This window comes from Lineus longissimus, chromosome 6 (genome assembly GCF_910592395.1).
Source record: "Lineus longissimus chromosome 6, tnLinLong1.2, whole genome shotgun sequence".
Taxonomy (NCBI): Eukaryota; Metazoa; Nemertea; class Pilidiophora; order Heteronemertea; family Lineidae; genus Lineus; species Lineus longissimus.
In genome coordinates, this window is record NC_088313.1 from 10640937 (window position 1) to 10664268 (window position 23332).

Genomic DNA, 23332 nt, shown 5'->3' on the forward strand with positions numbered 1-23332 from the left:
TGTGTATAGGAGTTGGCAAATTTGTCCATTAAATTTGGCATATCATTACATGATTGTACATGAACAGTAGAATTCACCCATAACGTACCTAAGCAGGGCCAAAATTTTGTGTATGGACGTTACACATGATCATGTATGTGATTTAGTTTAACCGTCGGTTCATTAAATATTCCTAGGTCAGAGGGACAGCTCCTTTACCATATGACTGTCCGAATGAATATTAAATTGTGGTATTCGTACCTTACAGGCGAAGTCTGTTTAGGAAAGAATGTTACAGGCATGTTCTACAGCAGTCAATTTAACTTGAACTGCATTTGATGCAAAATTTAACATTTTTTGTGCCTTTTAAAGAATAATAAAACCCAGGGGAGCACCCCCTTAAAGCGTGTAGCACATCACCGCACTAAACATTTTTGTAAGCCCCTTACTGCAAGTAGCACTAACTTTCAATCCCTACCCCTTTTGGCTGGGTACTTTTCAATCCCCACCCCTTATTTCTAGTCTCCGGACCTGCAATTGTATGGTATACAATTGTGACTCCCAGAAACCCACGATATTTGGTACGGTGATGTACGCTGATTCTGATTATTCAATGTGGAAAACTGGTCAGTGTTAAATCAATTTATCATTGACAATGGCGTCATTTCAGATGAACAACAGTTGAAAGAGCCGACTCGCGGACAGATAGGTGAAAACTTCAACAACATAATAAAACTCTGGTTCTATCACACAATAAACATCGCAAACAATATCAGACTATAAACCCCTAAACTTATAAGTATAAATTTGGGGATAAGTTGTTTTACAATGACAATCTAATCATAGCCTGCTAAGGCCAAGTCGATCTTTGATCGAAAAGTTTCAGTTTTCCTCTGATTCCAAACATAAATCAGGAACTGAACAAAAAAAGTGAAATGACTCTGGGTCATGTGAGAGCCAGTATACCTGAGACACTGAAGAAAAGAGTTGAATTGCTCGCATATTTCAGTGTTGTACGAGCTCAGGCTGACAACTCTTCTAGATTTGAAATTTTTGCCACAGATATGGACGACACTGTGGAAGACATCGTGCCACATCCTGCTATTCTTAAAGAAATCTGGCTCCCTATTGAGAGAATATTCGCTAAGCGAACAAGCAAAATCAAAAAAAAATTCCTTTGGAGGAGCTGGCATATATCTGTATATAGATGCAAAGGGGTCCTTCCTGCCCTCTTTGCCGTCAACAATATGGAACCCGTAACAGTGCCCATGCATAGGGCAAAACCACAAGAACAAGAAGGACCAACCGCCTATTGACACACGGCCAAATTCTTTTTTACAACGTTCTCCTTCACTCGGCAGGTCGTCGTGAATTGCTGAAGCTGCTTTTAGATTATACTCTGGCAGACGGCGAACCATGTTCCCATGAGGGGAGAAATAATAAGCTACGCCAGACTCTGGATTAAACGTGTTATCGATAGAGAGAGGAGGCATATAGGGCATATCATTGATGTGAACATCATTGACTGAATCTACCAGGTAGATGAGAAATCCCATGAAAATTTCACTTTTCCCATGGAGAGTACATGCCTCATAAGCACGGCCCAGTTCTGGGCAAAAGAGGCGAAAAATGTGTGCATCAGTGATAGAAAGTATGTCCGCATGGTACCTAGGGGGAACAACAGTTGAAAGAGCCGACTCTGAACTCAAAAGGAGGAACAGATCGGCCAACACTTGACGAAGACTAGCAGGAAGATCGCTGCTCAAATATAGTTTCAGCATATTTTTGCAGCGATCATCCTGTGAACAAACACGTAGAAGATTTTGATCTTCAGCTCCTATAACCTCTTCAGTGATCTGTGTTGTATCGTCTGACAAGAATCTCTTTGACTGGCTTTTCAGATGTTGCCTATCCCTCCTAACATTATCATCAGAAATACCCCTACGGTATGGCAAGAAATTGCGATCAAATCGCCGATGTCTAGAAACCAGCCTTTCTTGGGTGTCTGGCTTATCAACAGGAGTTATGTCGACCTTCCGAAGCGACAGGCCAATGTGTGTACCATCACCAGCAATGGCGGATGGGTGATGACCACACCAAGGGTCGACATGGGCACGGAAATCAATGTCCATTTTGCTGCACCATGCAAAAAACCAAGATATAAAGGTGCCCTTATTCATTAAGGGTGCAGAAACGGGGTTCATGGTTCTGTAATATCTAGATTTCTCTAGACAAAAGTTGGAAAACGACATCTTACTGGACATGATGAGGTTAACGAAATCCCAACCAACCTCGCCTGCAGCAGCAACTTGTCTTGACCAGAAGAATATGCTGTCTTTCTGGCCACTGTATTGAACGTCTGCCGCACAGGATGCCAGACACTTTCTTTTGTAAACTTTACACGCTACCGGAGCCTGTAAATTTAAAAGGAACACCTTTTACTGGAAAAGTAAACATGTGATATGAATTCAATTTGACATAAACCTTGCCAGGGTCCCTCAGGGTTCATCTTCACTAACTCCAGGTAAACATTGGTCACGCCCACTCTAGTGTGTAGTGAGCAGACATCAAGTTGTCATTTAGGCAGGATGTCAGGGTTATGGGCATGAAGGAATGCACGATCATAATTTATGAGACAAAGCTATAATGAGACAAACAAAGACTTGTTAACAGGTCAGGATACTAAGAGATGGATGATCAATTAAAGTACCAGCAGGGCCTACTAGTAACACCACACTAGCCGTCACTGGACTTAATAAACAGTGAAATTATACTTACATGACGCATGTAGAGGGTACAAGTAAAATCCTCTGGGAATTCAGTGTTCTTGAATGGTGACTGAATAATCGAGCAAATGCATTTTAATTCTATGTGGAAGTCAAATGCAAAAGTTGACATCCCGCTCAACTCCGACACCAGTGATATGTGTCGACGTAAGTCATCAATATCATGTGTGGGATAACACCATGCAGTAAACCCTGCAAGTGACCGACATCAACTGTAGCAGGCATGACGAACGTTACTCAGCATAGGACCCAGTCAATGGACGTCTGAATTGTAAATAGCCTTAATCCTGGAGAAGTTGCTGGCAGATTTTCTGCCACAGCCTTCAAGCTTTCTTGATGATTCAATATTACAACAATCCTGGCAAAAAAGTTGTTACTATAAGTCTAGTTTATTTCATGCCATAATTTCTAGCATAAAAGGTACACGCCAATTCTTCCTCTATACAATATTCTGATGGTGTACTAATGTACAATAGCTTTCCAGACTTTTTAAGGTACTACAATGGGTCAGGTCAAGTCTTGGGGTTGAGAAAGTGTTAGGTGTTGGTGTTGGTGTAGTGTTCATGTAGGAGGCCTACCCCAACCCCCAACACCGAGCTTGAGTTGGACATCGGTGTAACACTTTGAGCAACACCAGGGTGACACCAGGTGTAGGTGTAACACTGGTGAGTTGACTAGGTGTTTGAGTTCACGCCATCTTGTTTTCTCGCTTCAACCAAAAAAATACAATTTTACCCTTATTGGCGATTATTTTCGAGCCCTAAGTGAGATGTGAGACCAGGATTTTTGTGAAGACTGCCGATTTCGTCTCGTCGCGGCCGAAGCAGAATTGATGATTACCACATCGGCGGAGTTGACTGCGGAACGGCAAGAAAAAATCGATATGTGAAGCCGCATGTGTGTGGCGGAAAACTGTGTCAAAAGTACTATTTATACCAAAATTCCTTGTTTCTCATATCTTTATTTGGATAAAACATTACTCAAGGATTGTAATGAGTGTGACTGTTTGGAATGTCATCACCTTTGTCGGACATTTGAGTCTTTTGATGAACTCAAAATTTCACAAATTTTCCAAAAAATGGCGGCCGGAAACGTCAACACGATCTGTCACTTCGATATTTTCGAATTTTGTTGTTTCTTCTGTACTCACAAATTAGTGAAGTATCTAGAATAATTTAAAAAAAAACCAATAGTTTGTTTGGCTTTGTTTGGCGTATGTATGCCGCTGTCGTGCTGATGATAAGCTAGTTGACCTGGACTCGTTATTTCACAAAAAAATGTCACTCGACTCTGCACGAAAAAAAGTATAAAATGTGTTGGTTCGAAAAATTTTCATTAGCGATTTTCACTTCACATCGCTCGTTCTTGGTCATACTTCGTCCGATTCTGGCTTAGTAAATATTTTTAGATAGTTTTGACTTTGAAGTTTTGGATGAAATGTAAAATTTTCTTTTCAAAATGTTGGATTTTATGTGCAAAATCAGCAAATAACAGAGTGCAATTTTTTAATGAAATAATTAGAAATAAGACTAAATTTGGTCTGCAGCCTAACCTTCCTAATTTCCCCTGCATTTGTGGTCTTGTGGTGAATTCAGGCTGCATGTTAAACCATAACATTTCGTCTGCTCATACACACTATAGATAAAACGGCCAGGGGCCATTGTGCTCACCGTAAGTATTTTTAGTAGACAGTTACAGAAAGTGCTACAGTATGTAGGCCTCTCATAATTTATACATGCATCTGTGACCAGTTCAGAGCCGTCCCTGGCCAAGTGGTGAATCCGAGACTTGTGGTTCCAAGCTTGTAGAGTCTAGGTGAAAATGATAGTGAAGAAACGTGCCACTCCATGACAATGGTGAATATATTTTTAACTTTGACCTCAGTGACCCTGTCAGGTAGGTCAAATAACAAACCAGGGTGATATGTGATGTAGACACATCCACCTGACCATAACAATTTCATCACTCGTTACACTACAGCAATCGGCAAAAAACGATTTTCAAGATGGCCGCCTAATTAAATCTATGGCACCAAATAAATCAAAAAATGAAGAAAATGTAAGTTAGAACTCGAAAAGAAAAAAGGAAAAGATGAAAAATAAAAATATTTTTGGCTGTCCTTGACCGGGGTTTAAACTCACGATCTTTGGATTGCCACAATACGAGGAAAAACCCACAAAACATGCAATTTCGGCCATATTTGAATTCCGATCTGGCTGAAACTTGGCATACAAATAGTGGCTTCTTAGATGCATCATTACACAAAATTAAAACTCTTTACATTGAACAACGACAAAACGTACCAAGAACGGTAAAGTTTTCAACTTTGACCTCTGTGAACTTGAAAGGTGGGTCAAATCAAAAACCCGTAAGATATGTGATGTATCCTTGCTGGGAGTACCTACCATGAAACTTTTATCAAAAACAAATCAGTAATAAGCGAGAAATCACACTTTTTAAGTTTTGAGTTTGGGCCCCTTGGTGGCCAAGTCAATAATCAGACCGAACCAAAATTCAGTGTAAAAGGTCAACTGACCTAGGGGGTCATTTGTTCAAAGTTTCAAGTTCATAACTGTTGCGGTTGAGAAACGTGCCATAATTACACTCAAACGGCAAATTTACGCCATTTGACCTCTGCGACCTTAAAAAGAAGGTCAAATCCGAAAAATCGTGCAACATCTGAGGTAACCTTGCTAGGGGTCCCTGCCATAAAAATTTCATCAAAAACAATTTGCTAATAAGCAGGCTATTGCACTTCTTACTTTTTCTGTTTTGGCCCCCTGGTGGCAAAGTCAAGAATCAGATCAGGCTGAAATTCAGCACCAGAGGTTATCTGATATAGGGGGTTATATATACCAAGTTTCAAGCTCATAGCTTTGGTGGTTGAGAAACGTGCCATAGTTACACTCAAACGGCCAATTCACGCCATTTGACCTCTGCGACCTTGAAAAGTAGATCAAATTAAAAACCCGTAAGATATATGATGTATCCTTGCTATGAGTACCTACCTCAAAAGTTTTATCGAAAACAAGTCACTAATAAGCGAGATATCACACTTTTTAGATATCCACATTTGGCCCCCTGGTGGCCAAGTAGAGAATCAGATCGGACAGAAATTTAGTGTCACGGGTCATCTGACCTAGGGGGGTCATGTGTACAAAGTTTTAAGTTCATAGGTTTAGGTTCATAGCGGTTAAAAAACGTGCCACTGTTTTTGAACTAGGATACGACGGACGACGACGACGGACGACGGACACTGCGGTATCGTATATACTTCCCTACGGTGAGCCAAAAATTTACACCAGAAGGTTCATTTCAAGCCAAAAAATGTCTGAGAAAGCAAAATGGACTGAAATACTACATTCCTGCTGAATAACCACAGTGATTTTCTTAAGGCAAAACGTTGCCAAAAGATTCCTGAATTCCATCAGAGGGCAGCAGATGCAATTTGTTTTAATTTGTCTGGGAAGAAGGTGGATGATTTCCTTAAGAACATTGGGAAAGAGTATCGGCAGTTGGTTGTGGCCATGTCTAAATCTGGTGTTGCCACAGATGATTCCAACCTGAAACTCCGTGGCAACGAGACTATTTTCAAGCTGTATGAGGAGTTTCAGTCAGTTTACTACCCAAAGGGGAGTGCCATTAGGCCGCAGTTTTTGGTCACTCCGGGAAGGGTTCAGACCTTTCCTGCGCAGCCTCACACGATTAATTCATCGGTCACAGCAGCCATGCCTGATTCACCAGTTGTTGCAGCGCCCACTTCATGTTTTCCTGGATTGGCAGAAAAAGGCCAAGGCCTAGCTGAACCCAGGCCCAGCAGGGTTGTGCGGGAACTTTTTTCAAAGAAGAGGTCTTGTCAAGAAGAGGGGGACAAGTCAAGTGGTGGAAAGGCAGCTAAGAACAGCTTCTTAGAGAGTTCTGTTGACTACCAGCAGCAGTATGTTGAAGCCATCAAAGAACAAAATGGAAGTTTGTCTAATATCTTCCGTGAGATGGCGGCATTCCATTTGTCATACCAGGCTGCAAATGGAATTGTCAGTATTGAAGATAATAATATAAACTTTCAGAACTCACCCACTTATTAAGTTGAGTGAAAGTTGATTATATTATAAATAGTGTAATATATTGTTCTAAATTGTACAGCTAATCTTACAAGTTAATTGAACTGAAATTGAGAGCAGTTGTTCGACAAAGTTTTTAATACTACATGTACATACATGTGTGAATTTGAGTTAATATTTGGCATGTATTGATTTCTTCAGAAATTTTAATGTCCATGTGAATAATTTATTTGCAGAACTATTCATTAATTTTGTTTGAATTATCTTAATAAAAACTATATGTTTTTATTTCAATCAATCGTTTTAATTTGAATAAGATTATGAGAAAAATGAACAAATCTGGGTCTCCAGTCCAATGGACTCTTGATTGAAGCTATAAAGAAAGGACCAACACAGACTAAAATATGATGAATTATTTATATATATTTTGTACATCCGATCTGCCCGAATAAGCTGACAAGCATGAGAGCTAGACACTGAGCAAAAGTGGTTTGAAATTCTGAACTGACCTTGTTGAGCACTGTGAAAATAGTTTATTGACTACCATACATGTAGTCATTTGTCCATTTAATTAATTATTTTGAATTGATATTAATAATTTAACCCTCTAGATCCTGCCTAAATTAATTGTAGCAAGAGATTATTAACTCGTGTAGCAGATCAATGGTAATAATAATTATCAAATAAGGTGATAACAATCAAAAACAGGGGTGTGATTACAGGAAATTTGTGTACAGATTATGCAAAACACATGTTGCAACTGTGCATTTAGAAGCAAACAATGTGCCATACTTGGCAGGATACCTGTTCTCCTTCATTTGATTTATCCGCCACTTCAGTTCAGTCGCTCCGATTGATCGTTCCACAATTTGCCGTAGACGTGTGCATGTGTTGTTGAAAACAAGTTGTTCCTGTGCTAGATTGTACCCCGTAAACGTATGCAGTACTTTCGGATGGAGATTCCTGTAAGCAGGGTCACCCAACACGACATAATCATCTGGAAGATTGTCTAAGAATCCTCTCAATTCTGTACAGAAATCTGCGGCAGTTTTATCATGGGTTGCGCCAGGCAATCCTGTGATTATATGACGAACTCTTCCGTGTCTGTCGACAATATATTGAACATTCAGGGCATCACAGCATTTCCCGTGCCGCCCGCAGTAGTAGGCATCGCCTGCACCATCCGGCCTCTGTATCTTAATTATGACCCCATCTATGAAGAGCAGCACCTAGGGTAAGAAAAAAGCTAATTTTGGTTTGGTTCGGTAGAAAAGCTGTGTCATTAAGTAATCTGTCTGAGACGCTTTTTAAATTTATTGTATTTTACTTTTTTTTTTATTTTGGAGGACACAAGTCGGGGGACAAGTCCAACCATGGACATGATGGAGGTATTATACCTCCATGGTCCAACTAACTCGTAGGCTACCAGTAAATCCTTGTTCCAGCCCCGGGTTCCAGCCTTCTCGTGGTTGTGACGGAATTCAGTTCACATCGTGAGATAAGTGATAGTATGTGTTGTCGTCACAACATGGATTGAGGTAAGGAGGGGGGGAGGGGGATCATTTTCAAAGCCGACAAAAGTCTACTTTTGAGTCATATTGGCATAGCAGGCAAGACTGGCGTCTAGTACTTTATAGTATGTGTCTTCATCTTGGTGAATCTTCATCTTCATCTAGATTTTTAACAATATAAACATGATTAACCGGTAGATATGGCTACAACTGACCTTTCTCTCTCTTCCATCTACATCAATAACTGGCCGCGCCAAATTATCGTACTCCTCCTGATTAGGGAAGGAAATCACCTCCGGGGATATCTCGAAGAAAAACTGCGCACATTCATGTGCATGAAGAATCATTGTGGACTTGGCTATGCCTCGATCTTTGGCCACAACCCTGTAGTAGCCTCCAGAGGACAGCATGTACAGAAAAATCTCCATCCGCCGGTGTGTCGCATGCGTCAGACACGGTTTAAAGTTGTTTCGCTCTTCCCGCCATTGATGAAAGGCATCAGATACCTGCTCCAACTGGTGTTGGTTGAGTCTTACATGTTTTTCGACCGGTTCCTCACTTTCCGAGGGTCTTCTCTGAAGATTATGGCCCCGGTGGGCCATCGCCTGCTGGACTGGGACGAAAAACATGGCTGAACTGAACACCTTAACACCTACCTCTAGGGGTAGGTGTTACACCTGTACATTTCTCCCATGCATTTACCTTGTTTTTTGTGGTGAGCTGGAGTTGGGGTAACACTTGTGTTACCCAAGTGTAACACTTTCCCAACCCTGGTGTTGGAATCATGGGGAATCCCTTCTCCAACACTGGTGTTACACCGGTGTAACCCAACACCAAGCAGGGTGGTCAAGTGTTGGTGTAGTGACGGTGTTGCCTTGGGGATGGTGTTACACCAACACCTAACACTTTCTCAACCCCAAGACTTGACCTGACCCAATATGTACTTACCCCACGTCCACAATCATTGGTTGGGAGATCAGGAATGAGTCTCAGGTACTCAAAGATGCCTGTTCTGGGATTGCGCTTGTACTGGGTTCCATCCGTAATATGCATGCGAGCCTGGATAGTTCTGAAGATAGAATTCATGACTTCATGATAAAAGGAGAGAGTTTGATGTATTTAGTTAGATGTACCTTCTAAAATAATGAGTGATGAAGAATAAACATGGAGACTGCCAGGCCTGGGTTGTAGTGATATCATCAATCGATTTCTGCAGCACGACCAGTTTACAGACTTTGCTCCAAACATGAATCATTATTTGAGGCTTCGTCTTTGACACCTTTAGTATCTTTAAATTGACCTGCTGCACACTGCGTGGAGGGCTATTTGTTGTCTAATTCATGTTTCAAAAAGATTTTGTTCCTATGTCATCCTGAGAATATCTGAATATTCATTCAGCTCTAGTCTAACTCCAGACTAAAGTACTTCATTTACTAAACAACTGAACATGTGGCCGCTATAAAGAAACAGTGGCACTGTAGCCTGTTCTGAACATTACAGTACCATTTGGCAGAGAAATTAATTGTGTAAGGGATTGCTATCTCTCTCTCATCGCGAATTTACATGTGAAGAGTTCTTGGCTGGGGAAAGTTGTCATTGGCTTTAAAAAGAATCCTACTAGGCTGAAAGAGTGTTGGGGTTAGCATGAAAATACTAACATCGCATTGGAACCTAGAGTTGTCTGCAATACCACAATGACCATTGTCACGGTCTGAGGCATCTTGGGAGTAAAATGCATGCAGTTTGAGGAATCTGACTTGCATTGCCATAGTCAGCCCTTCGTCTTCTCTTGCAAAGCAGCCAGGTGACCAGAAAGGACTCCTAATCCCATGTCACTATTTGAGAATGAATTTAAAAAACAGAGAAAAAAAACACATTCATTTAGAAACCTACCTTGACGCAGAGATATCATATTCACCAGATGGTTGATGATTGCTATATCCCCCGAAGTCCCACTTGCTAGTGGTCGGATCAAATAAGTGTTTCTTTGTTTTATTCTGAAATCAGGAGAGAAAAAAGAGTGAAATAATGGAACAATGACTATCACATCAAACGCCAATGTTTAATTACAGTGGGACATTCAACTCTCATGTGAAGGGAATAACTACTCTCTCTGACAACAACACAGGTTTCGATTGCTGCCTCCTTATCTAAATTGAACTGGACTAGTGTCCCTGATAAAAAGGAAAATGATTTCAAGAAACCAATTGAGATTAAAGGGGCAGTCTCCGCAACAACATGTAGCAGAGTTAGAGTATCATCCATTAACCAAATAACCTCTAAATGGCCTCTACAAGCAGCTAAGTAATAAAATCATGACATTCACAACTGTATTTTGCTCGTGTTTATTGAAAATTTATCACATACATGAATGTCATACTAAAAAATCTGCAACGAATGAAGATAAATTTGCTGGGGCTAGGGTATAGCTTACCTGGGAAACAAACTCTACTTGTTCTTCTGATGGTGCCAGTAGTAGTGGTTCATCTGTTACAGCTTCATCTTCCTCAGGTGCAGTGGGGATTTCAGCAGGTCTCCATATCTCCCGATTTGCGACCATGGTTGCCAGATGAGGGCATAACTTGGATGCCTGTTCCGCTGGCACCTGCAGCAACTTCTTGAGAGTTTTGGTGTGTTTACGAACCGCTGCGCACATACCACTAGAGCAAACTACCATGAACCCACTGGCAGCAATGGATACAAAGGCCAAATCATTGGATGCCCGTACAGAGAACTTAGAAGTGCCTCCACCATCTGTTAGCCGCACCACTGGATCATTCAGCGAAGATTTTGACTGCTGAAGCTTCAAAGCTAAATGGGAGCTGGCAGGGGCATTGTCGGACAAAATGGAAGGAAGTTGATCTCTCATTTCCTCTCTCATGAAACGGCAATGCATGCACAGTAACCCATCAGGAAGAGTGTCCTCAGCATCCTGCGAGGCGATAGCCGCAATGACTTTGTAGGTCTCACAGCTACATGTGCAAAGCCCATCCTCATAGAGTGTCAATTCAACAAAGCTATTTAGCTTCAGCTCCCCGTCAGTTCCATACTCATTCAAAATGAAACTGTCCCTGTCATCAGTGTGGAGTCTCCACATGAGAGTACCAACCTCCACCAGCTTCATTTTGAAGTTCTGATATGCATTAAGAGTGAGCATGGAACGATTGGGGGCACATACAGAGAGCTGATCCCTCAAGTTCTCTGCAGTCACCTTCACAACCCGCTCAGTCCCCCATCTGGTCTTCTTTGGCCTTGGATGGATTTCTGGGATATCTGCTTCAGCAGCACAAGCCTCCGGAACAGCCTCCTGAGTTTTTGGCTTGGCAAACACGTGGCGGAGTAGTTGTATCTTCCGGTGTACATCCATGATTTGTTGGAAGTACACATCGGTTTCGGTGTGAGGCAGGCAGTTGCTCAGGACACGTGCGGTCTTCCTTCATTTCAGTAGGCTTAATGTAGGACAAGTAGCGCGCAAATCCAATGAAGGGTGATGTGCTCAGTCTTCTGTCAGATGTGGGATATGGCCGGTGATGGTTATTGGACAGGCAGCAGAGCACATCCATCTGCTCCTGAACAGTAAGTAGGTGCTGTTCAGCCTTTTCCTCATGGGTGTGGAGAGATGGATAGCTCCAACTGCCTTCCAGGCGAAATTTTGACAGTTCATCCTCAAGATGCACCTGTGTGGCAGCATCCATACCACTGACATACACATACCTGCAACATGAACAGAAAAGAATGATATTCGTGTCATCTATCTATGCAAATATATAATTTAAGGTAGATAAAGCAGAATCTGCACGTCCTCCATAATCTCTGATGTCCAGGGCTTTCAAAAGCAGCCGGCGGCCGGCGCAAAAATCCACCTACTAGCATCGGTGGCACCGCCTTCTTTTTTTATGGAAATGACCCATCTAAAATGTTTTCTGACCATCAGAATGTCCAAATCTGCTCCTAAATGCCTTAATTTTGCACCTGAAGTTAGAACGTTTTCTCATTTCCTGCATATAAGGTATGACTTCTAGCATGTTGCCCCGCGAGGTGCCTACTATTTCGGCATGAACCCCCGCTACCCCAAAACAATTTGAAAGCCCTGGATGTCAGTGGCCTGCTCCTTTCATTCAAGCACTCAAGGCATTCAGAAGAATGATTAGGCCATTCAACATAAATTACTTGCTTGTCATCACTCCACCTGGGAATATTGTCCAGAGTATTTTAAAGGATAGCAAAGCAGCCTATAACGGAGGGGAATGCACATGCTGGACTACTCTATATTGTACCAATTCTATTCTATTCTACACATTACCAGAATCTACTTATAGTCTCTTCGGCAACGGCCATGTTCGAGGATAGGAGTGTCATGGAGTCAATGCCGATGCCTGCTCCTTGGTAATTGTCAATGAGAAGCTCCATATTTTAAGTTGGAGGAGAGTGTGTGATCATCCAGAGCAAGATCAATATATTTAGTGGACTTCAGAATTTAAATACTTTTGATGGTCCCCAACAAAGCATAATGAACTTTCACCCTTATGCCACTGGCTCCCAATACGCCAATTTGCCTGATTTTGCGTTTTCTTTCATTAGTTCAAAAGTATTTCTCCTATGACCGTTGTTCTGGTATCAAAATGAAGCTAATAACATTTTTTACGACCAGTCCTTTATTTTGTGCTTTATGGATTCTTGGTACGCAGCTTGACACACAGGGATCAAAGCTTTCACAAAATGATAGAAATCTGTGATAGCATTAGCAGTGTAATGTTGTCTCTAAACTGCCAGCAACTGACACAGTTGTGTTCTCTTTCAAATGAATGAGCAAAGCAGAAGACCTCATTGAATTTGTTGTAAGCCACTCTGAAAGCCCAGCCACTGGTAGTGGGAGCATGTAGCGTAGGATTCATTTACTTGGACAGCACATCCGACAAAATATTGGTCAGCAGCAAAAGGGTTACATGTTCCAATAAATAAAGGAGCAGTGTATTTGATGGAGAAAACGGTAAACGAGGGGCCCGCCATTTAAAAAACCCCTGATGTGTTCTTCATCGCCAGCTTAGTGCATATCGCCACATCACAGGAGCGCTACTGTCTTGGGGCATGTGACAGTGGTTTCTAAACGGCAGGCCAATCGTTGACAGCTTTCTGCATCCAGTACACTGCTCCTCTAAGAATAACAACAATACCCTCACCGAAAGGCAGTGCACTGAAAATGACTGCATCACACTGCTTTTGACTGAAACCCCCACTGCATATGACTGTCTTAGGCATATCATTTTTTCTTAATGTTTTAATACCACTGATTTTGACTGAAAGACCACTGCAAAGCACTGCCACTTGCATATCATTATGAACGACGTATTTCAAAAACACTGCCTATGACTGAAAGACCACTGATTTCCACTTCTCCAACTCTGATCGAAACCCGTGGCATTTTCAACATGACTGAAAACCACTGCTTCATGACTGGTGAGATTAAGACTTGATGGCAGTGTAAAGCAGTGGTAATTGCAGTCAAATTCAGTGTTAAATATCACCCATAATGCAACCTGAGACAGGAAGCTTAGTAAGTTTGAATTTGATAGTCAAACATTCAAGAAATCATGGTACCTCTTCATATTTCTCGATATTTACCCGAATTTCAATATGAGAAGAGGGGAGTTTTAGTCAGTTTGAATTGGAACACATAAGGAGCCAAATGAATGCAAAAAGGGTAATCTCGACAGACACTGAAGTTGTATTTTCAGCAAATCAAGAAGGCTGTATAGGCCCTATAGGTGTTGTAATGCATGCATACACTGCAAGATATCTGCATGTATCTTCATGCATCTACTGTAGGCCCTATAGGTGTTAATTGTAATGTATGCATACACTGCAAATTATCTGCATGGGAGCTCAATACACATCAATCAGTAGATCATTATTCTACAGGCTGCCTGCAGTTACTTTATTTGGACGTCAATTTGATCTAGCTTCAATCCCTGACATCACTGACAGTAGCTATGTGCCATGTGTCGTTTCAATTGTCTAGTAACCCCATCTGACCACTGTCATTATGACAAAGTTTGCAATGACGTAGGTCAAGGACGTGAATTTGTCATCTTTTTACTATGTCACGTCATCTTACAATGGCGATGTCCTCTATTTGTGCAGATGACGTCATCACTGCCATATTGGACGCAAACACACCGTCTAAAATAGGACAGCAAAAGTAACAGTTCACTAGAAGTTTTTGCTTTTTCGAACAATTTCTTTGGTTGTCATCAGCACAGGGGGGTCACGTCCCCCAAACCTTTCTCGGCATCCGTGCCTGCATGCCATTAAATAAATTATTCATATTAACACTGAAAATGACTGCTCCCTCCAAGAGGTTTTGGAAATGGCAGTCAAAATCAGTGGTGTTTCAGTGTGGATTCAGTGTGCTGCGAAATATTTAAATTAACACTGAACCCCACTGCCAGCCCTGTGCATGATGCATAGTGGGGAGTCATTTTCAGTGTCGAAAGCAGTGGAAATCAGTCAGCCTAAATATTTAAATGAGCACTGCTTTTGACTGCCTTACCACTGATTTTGACTGTCTTACCACTGCTTATGACTCCCTAACCTCTATTTTTGATTGCTGTATAACTGTATGCTTTGGTATTGCGTGACTGAAAAACACTCCCTATGACTGCTTTCCACTGATTTCAACACTGCCATAAAAATGTGAGGTAACACTGCAACCTGACTGAATCCTGACTGATATCACACTGCTTTTCGGTGAGGGTATTGATTTAAAGGCAAAATGTTCTTGCTAATCAAATCTTAAAGGATGCCAGAGTATAGTTCATTTACAGCAGCTAAATGACCATCAGCTGGGCTTGGGTTAAGAATTAAACCAAAGATAAGGAAAGAAACAAAAAGAAAATGAACCAAAGAGAACAACCTGTAGGGCAACACTGCCAACAGAAAAAAATGGACATTCTTACTTATCAACCTCTTTCTTAGCACTAGCATTCCTTCTCACAACATGAACAAACAATTTAATGTCAAGTGTCTCACATAAACCAGCAGCTGTCGCCTCAATAACCTGAACAAAATCAAAGTGGATGTGGAAAATCTATACTATAATGCGCATTGTGGCCGCTATTTAGGAGGTAATTTTTGTTTCAAAATTGAGCCTTGGAAATGCGACGAATTCTTGCAACGTTTTGCTTCTTAGGTGTGGATCATATTGTAAGAGTGTCACTAAGGGTGTCATACGTTAAATATCTTCGTGGTTTTAGAATAAATAACAACTTTGCAGAGAGCACGTGGACTCGAGAGCTCCGCTCATTCTCAAAAGCATACACAAACTTCTCGCATATTCTCCCTGACACATCAGTATTAGCTTCCAGCACGTATGTAGTGCTATACAACCTGGTCCATGGTGCAGGGTATTGGCAGGGGGATTAATTAGCCTATTCTATTTTTAGTTTCGACTTTGCCCGCTCCATGGGTATATGCTAGTAAATGAAAATGGCCTAGCAAATCAAGAGGAAAATCAAATCATTATCATGTTGCAATATTTAGAAAAAAACGACTTGACAACTTACAGCAATATGCTTTTGAATTGCCTTCACCTTCTTTGAATAAACTTCACCAGAGCGATTGCGACCTGCAGATGAAATGAAAATCGATTTAATGAAAGAGTGATGTGTGAAAACCGAAAATTTGAAATGTCAGCAGCTTCCAGAAGACACGTCAAGGTGAACACATTGTGCTGGTTTATCAACATCAGCATTATCACGGTGGATAAACATAGCGCAATCAAAGTTGGGCAACTCATTTATACCTACCTAACCTTTTGTAATCTGATAACAAAAGAATGACACAACCTGATGACCTTTGCCCCTCATGAATATGTCACTATTAAACCAGTACCTTTATCCACCATGATTTCGAATTCAGTGAAAATACACAGGGAGTGGGATAACCCCAGTGTAAAATGACAGGTCATCATTTACTGGTGCTTCTTCAGAAATCATGACACCACCCACACCCACACCCACTGGACAGTGAAACTTTTGCATTCTCCCAGTCACTAAGTCAAGTCAATACCCAGATCTAAGTCAATGGCCCAGATCTAAACCCGTTTTCTGTGTCAGAGCTGTAAGTGAAACTGTCAAAAAGTGATTAAAATATGTTTCTAGCTTCAATGTGCATAGCTATGCACACAGTAAATCATAGCAACAAATACGAAAAGTAGAGATTTACCTTGGACTTGCTTTCCACTTTTTGCACTCCTTATCACCCTGATACTGGCTGTCCGTTCCTGTGACTTTTCTTTCATATCGCTCAGGTCTGCTTCCGAGTAGACACGATATCCAGGACCTACAAAAGAGAGGAATCCATAGTATATAACTATCAGTACAGCAAGGAGACAGGAGCTTGGAAATCCAGTAGAGCAATCAAATGCTGCATATCAGTGGAGTGAAACATCCAAAAGCGACCACCCAAGTGACATATGCCGAGGAGGTCGTGTTATTGGGGTGGTCACATTAGTGAGATTGGTGGGGTTGTGGGCCAGGACCAGCTAAGCCATAGTGTTGCTAACTGGGATGAATGTTCCATAGTGATAGTCTGCAAGTCATCATTGTTCAATAAGATCTCCTCAAAATTCAGGCCTACTATAATAATTAGCCTCAAATTCATTAATTGCATTCACTCTACACAATTGTGCATGTAACCTGTCAAAATTGAGATAATTAACAACTTTTGTGAACGATAGAGATGACCGGTTACAACACCAGCGGCAATCAAAGATGTTTTATGAGCATTTCCCAAGAAAGCAAACCACGCAAGAAAACAACCAATGGGCAATGTCTTCTTTCGAAAGCTAAACCTCGTATGCTTCATACAGTACATCTCTTTTAAACGGGCCCGCACTCACAAGTAGAAAAATATCCGTGACACCGTATAAAATAACATGGAATTTTTTCCTGGTAGATTCAGAGCAGACGGGAGATCCAAATGTAACTGAGCAGTGTAATACATGTAGACCTACAAAATGTACATTTTTACGTGTACCTTTGCAGGCCTAAATTACACAAACTTTGACTGGAGCCGAGATGCAACTCCAGTTCAAGATGTTTGGCCTAAAAACCTACATGTAGTATACAAGCACATATCTTCTTTCTCAGATTTGTTTACATGTACAGTGGCCTAAATCTTAAGAGTACACAGGTTCTTGGAATGGCTGGACTTGGTAGACCAAAAAATAATGGTCATATTTCATCTCAAACTGGTGATGTTGACATTCCTTAACATTTTTGATATATTAGTGTATACACGTAAATGTAGGCCCAATAGGCAATAGGGAAAATAGTGTAGATTGATCTGCATAAACCATAAATACCAAGTTTCAGCAAATTGGTGCGCAAAAGAACTGCACTACGACATTGTGTATTTCTATTTAATCGGACCAAGATTGAATCAAACGGCCTACCCTTTTAAATAAAGGGAGATTGCATATTTTCACTTTTAACATTTGCCCCCTGGTGGCAAACAGTGAATCAGACCGGAACGAAACTAATGGTCTCGAAGGTGTCGTGAGCTACCCATCTGGATCAGAGTTTAGAATCAACAAATATAGTTCAAGTGATTATATTTTAGGTCATCTCCTGCTGTTTATGCTGGTGTCAAATATTTTGCTATGCTGCAGTGCTTTTGGTTTAGTTTGATGGATTTAACCCTTAGGTCATGGGCTGATTTGGAGAAAATGTGAAGTTTCTTTAAACGACATGCCTGCAGACAAAACTTTTTAGGGGGAGTTTTACAGGTTGCTGAAATCAGTAATCAATTTTACCAGCACATGTACCAACTTCCTATGGGTCGGGGTCAATGCATAATGTTTCTATTGACATTTCTAATGATACATGTAACTCCTGTTCAAATTGTCATAATATACTGAAATCAATAGGGATGCCTACTACAAAAATCCATTTTCCTGCCAGTTATAGATCGGCATAGATCTGGCCATAACATTTTCATTTTATAAAAGCAAGAAGATATAGGTAGGCCTACTTTTTTGTCCTCTGGTTGTCATTTTTGCCCTAAACTTGCATGGAAAAGGATATTTTTGGAGCTGCTGGGGAATGGGTATTTACGCGTGGTTACCTTCTCCTCCCTTGGTACGCTCTAAAAAGTTAGTACTGCCGGTGTAGAAGTTTGAAATTTCCTAGACAAAATGTCCGGGAAACAAAGGATTCTATTATGCGTTTTAATCTCTGCACTACTGACAGTCATGGCCTCTTTAGAACCATAATCAGCCTTGTACTGAGCGGCTTGTTCATGCCCTTGTCACGTCAAAACTTGATTACAATAATGGGCTACTATACGGATTGCCTAAAAAATCCCTTGTTCATCTCCAACTGTTACAGAATCGAGCTGCGAGGCTGGTCAGTAGAAAACGGAAGCGTGAGCATATCACACCCGTGCTAAAAGAACTGCACTGGCTTCCGATTGAGGCACGGGTTCAGTTCAAGGTGCTACTTCACTGTTTCAAGGTGCTCCACGGACTGGCCCCTGGTTATCTTCATCTACCTCTCGCAGAAACTGTTCCTCATACGAGGTCCTCATCTAGTGTCAGGTTGCTAGTAAAACGCACCAGGACCTCGTATGGCGACAGAGCCTTTTCTGCATGTGCCCCCTTCCTATGGAACCAGCTCCCCCTGAAATCAAATCAATTCAAAGTACCAATATTTTCTCCTTCAAGCGTCAGCTGATAAGGCATGGCTATTCCGTGGAGCATTTTGAGGAGTAGCGCCTTGAACACGTTTTTTCACGGTGGTAAGGCGCTCTATATAAATTTTACATTACATTACATTAAATAACAGAATACTATAGGGCCGGACACTTTTTCCAGAGGGACATTTTCTACTTTTACACCGGGCCTAGAAAGAAAGAGAAGGGATGATATCATGACATCTTGTGTAGAAGGTAAATCGGAGTGTGCTGAAATCATAGTATAGGCCTATGTATAATGTTGTATCCCAATCATGAAAACTCATGCTATGCTTGCGGTTGCCTCTCCTAGGCCTACTCTTCTGACACCACATTCACTGCAATTAAAACTGCTGTGCATCTTAAAGCCAACACATATGCACATATATTTGGATTCAACCTAAGTTAAAACAACTGTAGTAAGATTTTGTGGTAAATGAAGTACGGTACAGTGGCCTAATTTTTGTTGACCCAAACTCGTACACCGGCAATCTTCAGATATCATGTAACAGTTGGACTGACCTCCAGACCCGTCAATGCCATAACATTATCACCCTCGAAACAAAACACATGTGCTCTATTATTTTAGTCTTGGCGATGCCGGAAATTTCACCCTTGCAATGGCATTCTGACCCCTACAATATCCAGAGCTGGAGCATATGGAAAACCACTGGTGCCGAGGATGAAATAACTCGGCATGGCGCTTTTTCTGTCAATAATGAGTATATCATGTTTGTTTGTTCAGCTAGGCTATTTTTAGCGAAAGGTCACGCCATTTCGCGCCATTACCTCCATCATGTCCATGCGTAGAGAGCGAGGCAAGATCGACCAAAATACCAACCACGTTCCCAGGATATTCATCCCATGTCTTTAAACCTTGACCCAATATAGTAGTTCAGCCCTGGGAACGAGGTTATAAAAAAATGGCGGATAAACTGTTGAATGGGGATGGGCGAAATGAAATCCGGAAGAAGTGAATATTCAAGTTAGGCCCAGTGATGAGTGGCGAAGCATACATATGTGCCGGCCCAGCACAGGCAGGTGAGCAGGAGGACGATCGGGAGGTGCAAGAATTGTTTAAGGGAGTCCAGGATCTTAATTTTCGTTCTCGGGATGATGGCGACGGCGGCGAGACTGTGTCTGATGAGAGTGCTAGTAATGGTGGTGGTGGTGTTGATAAGCGTGTCACGCCTATTCCCCGATGTGCATCGAAATGGGAAGCCCTTGATGCTGAGCGATTGAAAATATTTTACGTTCAAATCGAGCAATCACCATACTTGTATGGGCCTGATGAAAACGCCTTTTACGAATATGATTACAAACGCCTCCTACGAGATATTTTGCATACACCTAACCCGACAAGGTTAACGTTTTCTACGCAGCGCAGATGTAGTACATCGAAGACCATGGCTAACAAAATGGCAGATTCATGGTGGGATGTTTTTCACAAAGAAGTTGACTTCCTTGATACCGTTCTTGAAAACATTCAGGTCGATGTAAGCCACGAAGAATCCCTCGAGTTGTTGGAATTTTTTTCAAAAAAATCAAGAAAAGCAGCATTTGTCACAGCGGCAGGGGCAGGCTTAGGCCTAGGCCTACAGCAGACGGAACAGCATAGTACATCATGTAGTAGCAGCCTTAGCCAAGAATCAACCATTTCCTCCGAGTCTTTGGCCGAGTCTGGTGATGATGATATAAAGGGGGCTTCGGCCTACCCTAGGGCTAGGCAGCCTAGCCCTGATCCTGGTCTTCAAAGGTCCCGATCCTCCTCCTCCTCAAGCTCGATCACCTCTCGCCTTTGGAATTTGGCCTCGGATATTCGTTTTATGAAGGAAAACGTCAGATTGACAATCAAAAGCTCAGTAAAAAGTTTTGAGATAACGGCAGGAAATAATTTTTATGCCAGGGAGAAGACATTTCGAGAGATTAATTTGTAAGTACAAGTAGCCTAGAGACTAGGGTAGTTAGCTTGCTATCTCAGCCTATTCATCGTTACGATTCCATTTCGAGATCCGAGATCATCATAAAAAGGCCTACAGCCTACAGGTCAGGAGATGATTCCACCAGGTTTATTGGTCTCGGATGGAACCATGAGTTTAAAATGAAAGACTGAAAGACAAATGATTTGGTAAATTCAAGTCTGATGAAGGGATTCGTATACAATTTTGGTTGCCAAGGGGCCACACAGGTGATCTACGGGCATAAGGGTCTTTCTATAATAACAAGAGGCCCAAGGGCCTAGCGCTCAGCTGAGTAATGAGATATTAGCACTTGAATGAAGCAATTATTTGTACATTGGAGATGTAGGTTGTGGTTGGGGATTTTGATGTCCAGGGTGACTAATGTGGTTTTTGAGTGCTTTTAAAAGCAGGTAACATGTTTCCAGGGAACAGGTGAATGGGTGCTGCCCAATAGGGGGCGACTTGTACATGTAGTACTAATGCATTGAATTATGTGCACTACTAGGATGTTCGGCTTGGCAAATGGTTTTGCCTGTCTAGAGCTGCCCCTTTTAATAATCGGTGAGGTTGTAGTTGCAGTAGTCATAGCTCCTGTCAGCTTGAAGTCAATTTGAATTGTTTGTCACGCTGGGAATTGAAGATGAAGAGCGAGATAAGGATATGAACTTTATTAACGAATGATATAAGGTGACACTATGTTTTAAGGGTGAACTTACTAACACTAGCAGAAGTTATCTGACTAAGAAATAGTGCATTTGAGCTGTAAGGCTATCAACATACAAGACAACTATATGGAGGTTTTTCACCGATGTCACATGATGATTTATTGATCTGCACGGCCATGTTGGGCGTAATTGTAAAGGAAAATGTATTGGCAGGTGGCTTGTCTGGCTGTTAAAATGTCATCTTGTGATATCAGGTGAAGAACCTCATAGAAGTTTACAGGGAGGAATATGGAGGTGAAGAAATACAAAATATAAAGAATATAAAAAATATAATATATATAATGATGCAACAGGTAACTTTGAATATTTGAGCACAAGTCAGCAGCAAGATTTTGGCAGTACAACCTGAGATTTCTTTGAAACAGTAAATTTTGAGTGTCTTGAAGTTGTCATAGGCTATATACATTGTGAAGAAGTTACAATTTAAATTGAGCATTGTTGCTGAAATTAAATGCGATTGTTATTGTAAGGTTGGCAACATTCAACATAATGCTGTGGAATCAACTGCAACCTGTCAAGCATTCTTGCATCATTGAGGCATGGTTAACAACTGGACATTGTTGACAGTTTGAGACTAGAATTGCTTAGAGAGACTAGAATTGCTCAGAGAGGTTTCTTGCCATTTGTTGGCGAAGTTGAAGATGTTTGCACAGGTTGTAATTGATTTGACAGGGTGAACATGAAAACATACTAGTAGTTAAAGGGCAGCAGTAGCAAATTACAAGATGATGAGAAAATAGGCTTCTTGTATATAAATTATGGCAACAATTTGATTATCAAGTCAGCAGCAAGATATTGGCATTGTATCCTGAGATTTTTATACTTTTCTATAATTTATGACATATTACAGGTGATTTCAAAGTTGGTGATAGTGTTAAGTTTTGGTAAAGATTTTCATGGCTGCTGAAAAGAACTTTAACACTTTTCTAAAGTTAACACTTACACCAATTTTGAAGTCACTTATTGTCACAAGACATGCTTCATAAACCAACTGGCATGGCTGGTACGAAATTCACTGGGAGCACCAAATTAATAATTTTGGAATATGTTTCCAGTATTTTTCTTTACCTAAGTGCTATGGGAAGTGATAGCAAAATCATGATACAGGAATATATTATAATCATAGTAACAAGTAAGTTGAATATTTGAACACAATTCAGGGCAAATATTGGCAGTTAACATTATAATGCAATGATACAAAATATATCTACTTGTGTCTAACTTATGACATATTAATAAATGAATGGTTTTGGGACCATGTGCTCACCTCATGTAATGTGATGCAAGTTATATTTAAACATAATTTGTTTGTAATGCATTCCAGGTTACTTCAGAAGAGGCGAGCTAAAAATGTTAGACCCAAACCAGCTGCTTGTTTCTTTTCTACCGAAACAACTGGTTTTTGTCACCATCTTAACCAAACAAACGGGTTTGCCACTATTCTACCCAAAGCAACTGGTTTGTCACTTTTTGACCCAAATTAACTGGTTTGTCACTATTCTACTACTTCAACCCAAACCAACTGGTTTGTTACTATCTACCCAAACCAACTGGTATGACACTCTACTAAGAGCATTA

The 23332-nt window shown here is 41.1% G+C and overlaps 2 protein-coding genes across 2 annotated transcripts in view; both read right to left on the reverse strand.

Annotated features, from left to right (window-relative positions):
- Positions 1–6718: 6718 nt before the first annotated feature.
- On the reverse strand, positions 6719–11828 carry LOC135489271 (uncharacterized). The gene is made up of 4 exons (XM_064774548.1): positions 10772–11828; positions 10231–10334; positions 9286–9406; positions 6719–6785 (listed from the first exon to the last, which is right to left on the reverse strand). Exons 1-4 carry the CDS (start codon positions 11702–11704, stop codon positions 6741–6743), a joined length of 1203 nt encoding a protein of 400 aa, XP_064630618.1. The 5' UTR covers positions 11705–11828; the 3' UTR covers positions 6719–6740.
- Positions 11829–11834: 6 nt separating this feature from the next.
- The window catches only part of LOC135489274 (uncharacterized), a 94206-nt gene continuing 82708 nt past the window's right edge, over positions 11835–23332 (reverse strand). The window contains exons 6-8 of the mRNA XM_064774558.1: positions 16561–16677; positions 15900–15961; positions 11835–12051 (exon numbers count right to left, since the gene is read on the reverse strand). Coding sequence (XP_064630628.1) covers positions 12004–12051; positions 15900–15961; positions 16561–16677 — 227 coding nt within the window. The 3' untranslated portion in view covers positions 11835–12003. The remainder of the gene's footprint in view (positions 12052–15899; positions 15962–16560; positions 16678–23332) is intronic.

What these genes read in the sequence shown, in the direction of transcription:
- LOC135489271 (XM_064774548.1), bottom strand. Translation starts at nt 11,704, where the DNA reads ATGGATGTACACCGGAAGATACAACTACTCCGCCACGTGTTTGCCAAG. An exon ending in AAGTAGAGTTTGTTTCCCAG is followed by an intron (nt 10,335 to 10,771) that starts GTAAGCTATACC and finishes TCCTGATTTCAG; the next exon opens with AATAAAACAAAGAAACACTT. An exon ending in TATGATATCTCTGCGTCAAG is followed by an intron (nt 9,407 to 10,230) that starts GTAGGTTTCTAA and finishes TTCTATCTTCAG; the next exon opens with AACTATCCAGGCTCGCATGC.